Genomic DNA, 8,333 nt, shown 5'->3' on the forward strand with positions numbered 1-8,333 from the left:
ACAATGCTTTTGGCAAAGCCACGTTCAGCACTAATGTTTAAAACTACTACGTATGAGTATGTACATTAATTTTTTACTAAGTGTACATTTGCAGTAAGTGTTGCGAATCCTCGACTAAAGAGCAACCGGTCAGGTCAAACCGATCGGTCGATATTACGCTCAAGGTGGAGCGAGGTGGTTTAATAGATCGAGTGTTAGAGTAATCTAGCACTGTATTTGCACTTGTTGTATAAAAATAAAGTCTGATGTTATGAACACGGCGGTGGTAAGATCTTGTTGGGAGTGAAGTATTTCACCCACACGGTACGATGTCTGATGATGAACTGTCCTACGTTGCTGCTTCTCCCTACCAGCCGCTGTGTTTCGTCTGTCCATCGTGCCTTTTCGGCTGGGTTTTTGCCGGAGTTTTTTGCCTGACCTCGGAGTCATTAGGTTTACAGCTCCGGGAGGACATGTAATTCGGTATTTCCTAAAGAAGGGAATGAGCCTGCCCGAACTCAAATTCCGCATTCAAAATTCCGAAAATAGTAAGTTGTAACTTCTATATCAAATTTTATCAATAGTAATGAAATTTTCCAAAGGTTTCTATAATACACATAACGTGTTCAGAAAAATCTTGGTAAAAATAGTGATAACTATATAGGTGTTTTCGTGATCTACTATACGTATTGCGAAGAAATTTCACTTATGACGTCATTAATATAATTTTCGTCGATGATAGCTTTCGATCGTTGAATGATTTTTCTTTTGATATCGAATTATTCGATTGCAAATGAGCTTTCGAAGAAACACGTACGTACACGGTCGACGGCTGTTTGTGTGCCTTGTTCCTAGATCGTGAAGCAAATCGAAAGAGAAAGTAAGTGTCTGTCGTAAGAGCGTAAACCAACTTTATAACCGACTACAACGTAATGTGTTAGTCGCTGGATGACTGCGATACAAGGAACGTCCTATGCGATAAATCTTCAGTTCTGTTCTAATTATCTTCGTTTCGTACACGGTAAAACGATTTTCTGGCAAGAAGTAGAAGAAAAACCGCGTCGTGAGTATACTTCCGCAACAAAGTATCGTCACTTTCATTTAAGAAAGTGAAGTTGCTAGTGGCGAAGAAATTTTCTTTGCAGGACAACGATGTGGGGAAGTCTTGAAAAACGAAGAACCTTGAGATTTTGTATTTTGATCCTTGTCTGTCGGCTCGATTTATCGATGGGATTACCCGTGGAACAACCAACCAGATTCACCTTAAATACGGGAGATACGAATTCGAGAAATGTTGCTACAAGGCTAGTGTCTAATTACGCGCCAGGCAAGGTAAGTGCGTTTATAGTTTTTTAAAGGAATTTCACAAAGAAAGGCCACTGACCATTTTTAACATAGAGAGAGTTTCACATTCTTTGAATAAATTACTCAACTATAGTCTAAAATATATACACAAGTGAAAATGAGGAAGATATGTTGTATAGAGTTTTGCTGTAAACGTTTTATTATAAAATTATATGCAAATATTGAACACAAACTGAAATACATATTTATTATAATAATTCATGCTATATTTTCAAACAGAAGTTTTAGTATTCTAAGCAATCACTGTTATTGATATTATCTATCAATCACTACGAATTATATTATGCCGCATGTTGGCATCATGCCAATGAGTATGATATCATCTATATCGCATAAGATTCATTTTTCGTATTGTTTAATTTAATTACAGCTTTATAATGAAGCGTTTAAAGCTATATTTTATATCGTTTACTGTTTGTTCTTATTTCTACTTGCACAGATTAGTAGCAGATTGCACAGATTGTCCTATATTTATTTATCCACCATAATTTTAATGCTATGAAAATAGTATGCGATAGTAGTAAGAACACTGGCGATATTCAAAGATTCGATTAAGATTACATAATTTGGTATAGAATAGCGGTTAGGTCAAAATTGTGTTTCGGTTTTTGTAGGAGATTTTAGGCCGTGTCGCGGACGCGATAAGAATCGGCACAGGCAGATTTGTGAATTCCGTCACATTGGCCCGAAACATCATAGCCAGTCGGGCGCAGGTAATTGGCGCACTGACTTCGATACCGCATATCATCGATTTGTCTCCCATTCTAATAGGCTTTTTTAATATTACATCGACATAAAAATTCTATCGGTTTGTTCTCTAACTGCGCCCCCAGGCGATCGATAATATTGTCGATATTTCTGTCAATAGCCCTCATTAAAAGTGCGATTTGTCAATAAATATCGACGATGTTATTGATTGTTCGAGAGCACCCGAAAAAGAAAAAACTCATTTGTCTTAAACAATCAACATGAAATTTAATTAATAACCCTGAATTTGATATTATAATCGTCATTTATGATCGTCTCTTCGCCTATCTCATCTCTCTAATTATTGTTATTGAAACACACCCTCGATCCAATTGCAATCTAATTTTCAGTACTCTGATCATTTCTCCTGACGAAAGGTTCGTCTAGATATTTATAAAACTTGGGCCAGTAAATAATTCGTTTAAATATCGATAAAACTATCACTGTGTCTCGGAAAAGAGGGAAAAAGCATAAGACATATACATCGAATAAATCGATTCATCTCTCAACAGAGTTTCACCATTTATCGTAAAGCTATCTTTTTTCTAATCGCATGTGGCAATAACGAATAGCAAATCGACCTGACTGGAAGGAAAATCGAGGTTGAATCGCGCGTAGAACTCGTCTAATTAACACGAGAATCGCGGTAATCAGTGAAATATGTCTTAGTATATAGGAAAATATCACTGGAACGTTCGCCTAACATTCATGCTATCATTAAACTCAAGGATTGAGAAATCGTAACAGTATTCTAGCAAGTATAAAATATTCAAACGATAAACACGCGCAATATCCTTTATGGAACAGGCTTTGGCCAGCGAGACTCAGACCATGGCGACAGCGGTAGTGCAGAAATCGGTGGCCTTGAACTACGAACCAATATCCTCGGTAACGACCCAGTATCCGCCAGTTACGAACACTCGACCAAACGCGCGCGAAACTGTGAGACTGGAGAACGAAACTGCGCAGGGTTTCCTAGAGAAGCCAATTCCGAAACCTATCGCGAACGTTTTGGAATCTTTTCTGAATCCTACACCATTGGTCGATGGTATCAAGGAGGAGGAAAAATATGGAAACTCTGGAGACAAGTTTATCGGCATTGGTCGGACTCTGGTCGATGGATTCGAGAAGTTTAGCAATTTTCTGAACGGTGTCGTTGACGTACGTATATTTAAATGTAGAACATTAACCCTTTGACGGAGAAATATACTTAGAAAATAATTAAGATTTCTCGCATTTTTTTATGTGGAATTAGAAAAATGTTTAAAATTAGAAAATTAGAAAATTAGAAAAAAGTTTGACGGTTTGATTGAACATGTAACGTAATAATTAGAGAAAACGTTAACTTCTTCTGAATAATAATATATCGATAATTATTTTTAGTTTCCACGCAAGACTGTCAAAACGAGTACCCAGGAAATCACAGACTTTTTAAATAAAATAGGAGCTCGTCTGGTCGGATTAGAGTAATGTAAATATCATAATTTATAAAATCGTCTTATTCGGTGTTCTAATTGTTTTTCTGTTATTCGAATAAACTTGTTTGTTTTTTTACTGTGTCGTTTTATGAAACACAAAGTGATTTTCTCGCCGGTTGATTAGAAAAACACGTTAGACAATGTTAACGTGCGATATGTATATTTATAGACTGTAGATATTTATGCAAATTCATATTTTTATGAATCCGCGTAATGACTTGAAAATGATTCACCTACTAAATACGTTAGCAAATATTTTTAGCTATTTCATGAATTCTGCGCGTGTTTACAGTTGTGAATTTCGCATAAAATCTATACATATTTGCAAGATGGTTACTAAAGATATCTGAAGCATATTGTCGCATAAATATATTATTTATTATTCGAACGATATAGGTACGTACAACGTAACGAACTTCGTGTCGAACATCTTGTAGCGTGATGCAATGTGAACGACTTTTGTAATATCGTAACAAGCTGCACTCGAAACCACGCTTCTTCAAAACAAATATTAGACCTCAAGTGCTGTTAAATTATCAACTACGCGATAATGTTGTATACGATCAAATACGGTAAAAACGTGAGACCAACACACCCGAGGATTTAAAGCTAAGCGAAAGGAAAATCTTAGAAATTGCAGGTTCCACGGGTGTGTCGATTCGATCTTAAACGATAACGAGTAAAAATAATGCTCACGTTCGCACAACCAGGCAGCTTTTTAACAAATAGAAAGTAATAAAATATTGACAAAAAAATCATCGAACATAGCCTCGCTGTACGAAACGTAATTTTGGTCATTTCTGCGTGCGATCAACGTTATCTCTAGTGAATAAACAGGTTCGCATGCAAGGTAACATAAAACAGTCGCATTCTACGATATAAAATTCTCTCACATACTAACGATCTAACGTTCTAATGATCGAAAGTCGATTAAAATGATGTGATAGTAGTCACTTGTCGGACCGTCCTCGACAGTATGTCGTCGTTATTCCTATAAATCGAAGGTATTTTGTTAGAAACTCGTCAAGCTGATCCTTTAGGAAAAGCAATCATTTATCGAAAGTAACGAGCCAAGTAACGGCGTATCTTGTGCATCTTTGAAGTCGCGCTCGTTTATTAACTCATCCTATTATCTCTGTCGCGGATTAGCAGAAATTTCACGACCTTCGTAACGATCTTTAACGCTTACTCAGAGTCGTGATGATTCGCAGTGATCACTGGTCTACTCAAATTCTACGCTAGAAAAGGAGTCTTTTTCGCCTCTTGGCATTACGGAATAACATCGAAGGCAACGAATGAAATTTACAGGGATCCATATCTCGCTCGAGGAGTAGCGCATGCGACAATCGAAATCTTCTTCAGACATTTCACGAAGAAGATCGTGATCATCGCGAATGTAACGTGTAATATATAATTGGTTGGATTCGATGGATCTTAGACACTGGTTTCGTCTAAGATCCATCTGAAATTCTAGGTGTTCGCAGTATCGTAGCTCTTGTACGTGTGGGATGATCTCTTGTGCCTGACAGTGCAGAACAAGATCATGCTGGCCACCTGTCCGAATAGCTGAAGGAAAGCCACAACAAGACCAACGGTTCCGACCACGTGAAGCCTAGTAACTAGCCACATTTGAATAGCTGTTGCGCAACCTTCTTGGTACCAATGTTCCTTGTTTCGTTCCCCAGGGCCAAGACGACCGCAATATCGTTCCCTCTGTATGCAACAGGAATCGGGTACGCGGTCTTCCGTCGGCCATGCGTCGATCCGGAACCAGTCGGTATAGTCTCGTACACCGCAGCAATGGAACTAAAATTGTGGCAGAAGATCAATGAAAAATTAGTGAGATTCGATGCAGTAAAGAGAAATTGAATAATGGTACGTACACCGGTCGTAATAAATATTGGTACGCTGTTATATCTATCGTACATACATATTACATATTAATTAATTAAGCTCAAATATCATTCAAATGTCATATCATTTAACAGTACTTCCATGCGACTACAAAAATTTGATACTGCGAAAGTGAAGCATAGAACCTGATAAGAAATGCTTCGTTGGTATGTGTCAATACTTTTTGCAACCACTGCAAATGTGGTTTGGAGAATAATACATATTTAGAATAGTTCCAGTTTCGAGTCTTTAATCGTGGATGGTTTTAGCGTTAACGTAGACATACTTGGCTGTTCTCACCTCTGTGTGTATGTGGTCCCATATAGCAGGAAGAGTACCAGGTTCCCTGGTCAGATTATAATGTTTTTCAATACCGAAAAGAAGCTCGTCCTTCAAGCTCTTCGATAAATGTTCTCTAAAGATGAAGGCCAGAGTGCCCAACATGGATTCACCGAGGAACATCAGTATTACCAAAAAAAAATACTACGAAGAGAGAAAAATTAGAAAATGAATATCAAAGCAAAGGTGATACCCGTAGGAAAGTGGACGAGGAATGAGAGTCTACGAACCGTGATTAACATGCATCTCGATTGAAACCATGCACCACAGCATCCGAAGAAGGCGATGACGAAGGTCACACATCCAGCGGCTAACAGCAACGAGTCAGCTGACGCGAAACTGTAGTGCGGCACCAAGGTCGTGTATCCGGAGTAAGCCAATCGTAGCCACAGGCCTGCACCCAAAATTCCACAAGCGCATAACTGTAAAAAATGTTAAACGAGTCAGAACGACATTCTGACCTGGATGCTCTCGACCATGACACGCATCTTTCTACGTCGATCATCCTCGTCGACTTTACATTTTTACATAAATTTAAAATTAACATATGACTCTAGAAATAGCAAGATATGACCGTAAAGGTCATCTTGACCCAGATCAAAGATTACAAAATCGCTAGTCGTTATCTTCATTAACGAGTATCGAAATTGATCTTTTATGCAATTATATTGATTTTATATGCAATAGAAAAAAATACAGCGAATCTTACGAATATGCAGATAATTATTTTCTAGACGATTATTCTGCATACATTCTGAATTCAGAAAAAAATGTCTCAAAGCGAGAATCAAGAAGAAAATATCGTTGACAGAGCGGCTTCCTCCTGACGGTTCGACGCGCAATTATGCAGGCGATATGATCGCGTGTGCTTCCGTATGAACGTTGCACGCTGTTGCGAAACCTCTTAAATCACGAGGTCGAATGTAAGTTCCAGCTATGCGTGCTCGTTCGACCTCAAACCGCTGTGTGTAACTTTCGATCCTGTCGTTTCTGACACCTTGGTAGTCGCTCTCGAAATCGGCAATCGATGAATTATGTAGAAGAGAAGGAAGATCGACGGAGGAATGTCGACGTTAGTGGTTTTCATGCTTGGTGAGAATCTCGATTATTCAGCGGGTATACATAATCGCAAGTAAAAAGTGGGTCGGCAACGAGAAAGCACGCTCGTCTTGTATTATAACGTTAATGAAACTCTAATGCAACCAGACGACCCAACAACGTTTCTTTTCACTGACGAGACATCGGTGTGTATCGTGGACAGCAATTGAAACGCCGCAGCTCGATTTACACGCGTATTTCCTTCCTTGTGCCAGTGGCCGTCTCGTGGTTACTGTCTCAAAGGGGAAATTGCCATCCTGGTCAGGTAAAACATAGTTTCTATATACACGTATAGTGTACGTCTAGCTGACGTATTCGGTGACAGCGAGATTAGAAGGTATATTGACCTTTCCTCGGAAATTGTTACGGTTTAGTAATTCACCCTCCCTATGCTGCCCTCCAGGCGAGATTAAAGCCGTCGTTGTACCGAGTGAGGCCACCCGTCATTTACGATTTCTACCGTTCCTTTGTTCAACTGCCTCAATTTTAGCTCGTCGTCTGTAAATCTCCATCCCATTATATCTATCTGTAAACCTCTACCCCATTATACCTGCCTGTATTGTTCGAATGAATGGTGCGGCAACTTTATTACTACGCGGTTCAAAGCTAATATCATCCTGAATCAGACGTGTTTTCGCGCTTTCACAGTCTGCGTCTTTGTTGAGATTGACATTGTTATTTCGAACGATTAGAGATATCGAAATTGTATTCCCTCAAATGCTGTGTTCAGCTTTCATTCTATACAGTATTTTGTCATGTAGAGCATTATATTTAAGTGCAAATTGTAAACGTTCCAATATACGAACAGAACAGTCTACTATACGTGTATCACGCAATAATAGAATGTCTGCTAGTAGCAGATATCTGTTCCTGTTAGAAGTAATATTATCGTGATCTAAACAGCCAATGAAAATGACAAAGATGTGGCTTCTCACAAAGTAGCACTCGAGGCATTTCAAAATTGACTCCGATAGTTTCAAATAAGAAGAAGAACGGAGCTCCATAGAATTCTTTATGTTATCCTCAGGCACCAAAACAAACCAACGATCTTTTGAATCTCTATTTGAATAAATAAAACCTGGAATCGCAAAAGTGATCATTTTTATCTTCAATAGTTCGCAAGTGGAAGACTCTATTGCGCTTATGAACGGGGGTGTACTAAGATCGAGCCAAGTCCAGAGTCCAGATAGGTAAACTGGTTAAACAGAAACGTTGTCGGCAGAATACTCGTCCTCGCTGCGATATATGGAACCGGCGTAAATTAACATCAGCGTGGTAACAACGTGCCGCATTATCCAATATAGTTAAATTAGTTCGAACGAAGTAACTTACGCGTCGTTGCTCAGGATCGAGACGAAATCGACCGATGCTCGACCGACCCAATATCCCAGCCACGGTTCGTCGGCGAACAGCATCGCGGCCAACAGATCGTGG

The 8,333-nt window shown here is 39.0% G+C and overlaps 2 protein-coding genes across 3 annotated transcripts in view; one reads left to right on the top strand and one right to left on the bottom strand.

Annotated features, from left to right (window-relative positions):
* The first annotated feature begins 810 nt into the window (after positions 1–810).
* Positions 811–3,644, top strand: LOC100749534. Its single transcript, XM_033321495.1, has 4 exons — positions 811–1,042; positions 1,125–1,311; positions 2,899–3,252; positions 3,475–3,644. The coding sequence occupies exons 2-4, from the start codon at positions 1,132–1,134 to the stop codon at positions 3,559–3,561; spliced, it is 621 nt and encodes a 206-aa protein (XP_033177386.1). The 5' UTR covers positions 811–1,042; positions 1,125–1,131; the 3' UTR covers positions 3,562–3,644.
* The window catches only part of LOC100742474 (tetraspanin-9), a 14,430-nt gene continuing 9,702 nt past the window's right edge, over positions 3,606–8,333 (bottom strand). For both annotated transcript variants that reach the window (XM_003490616.3, XM_012387174.3), the window contains exons 3-5: positions 6,032–6,223; positions 5,763–5,945; positions 3,606–5,375 (exon numbers count right to left, since the gene is read on the bottom strand). In XM_003490616.3, coding sequence (XP_003490664.1) covers positions 5,040–5,375; positions 5,763–5,945; positions 6,032–6,223 — 711 coding nt within the window. In that variant the 3' untranslated portion in view covers positions 3,606–5,039. The remainder of the gene's footprint in view (positions 5,376–5,762; positions 5,946–6,031; positions 6,224–8,333) is intronic.

The sequence above is a fragment of the Bombus impatiens genome, unplaced genomic scaffold, assembly GCF_000188095.3.
Source record: "Bombus impatiens unplaced genomic scaffold, BIMP_2.2 scf_0463, whole genome shotgun sequence".
Lineage (NCBI taxonomy): Eukaryota > Metazoa > Arthropoda > Insecta > Hymenoptera > Apidae > Bombus > Bombus impatiens.

What these genes read in the sequence shown, in the direction of transcription:
- LOC100749534 (XM_033321495.1), top strand. Translation starts at nt 1,132, where the DNA reads ATGTGGGGAAGTCTTGAAAAACGAAGAACCTTGAGATTTTGTATTTTG. An exon ending in CTAATTACGCGCCAGGCAAG is followed by an intron (nt 1,312 to 2,898) that starts GTAAGTGCGTTT and finishes TTTATGGAACAG; the next exon opens with GCTTTGGCCAGCGAGACTCA. An exon ending in TTCTGAACGGTGTCGTTGAC is followed by an intron (nt 3,253 to 3,474) that starts GTACGTATATTT and finishes AATTATTTTTAG; the next exon opens with TTTCCACGCAAGACTGTCAA.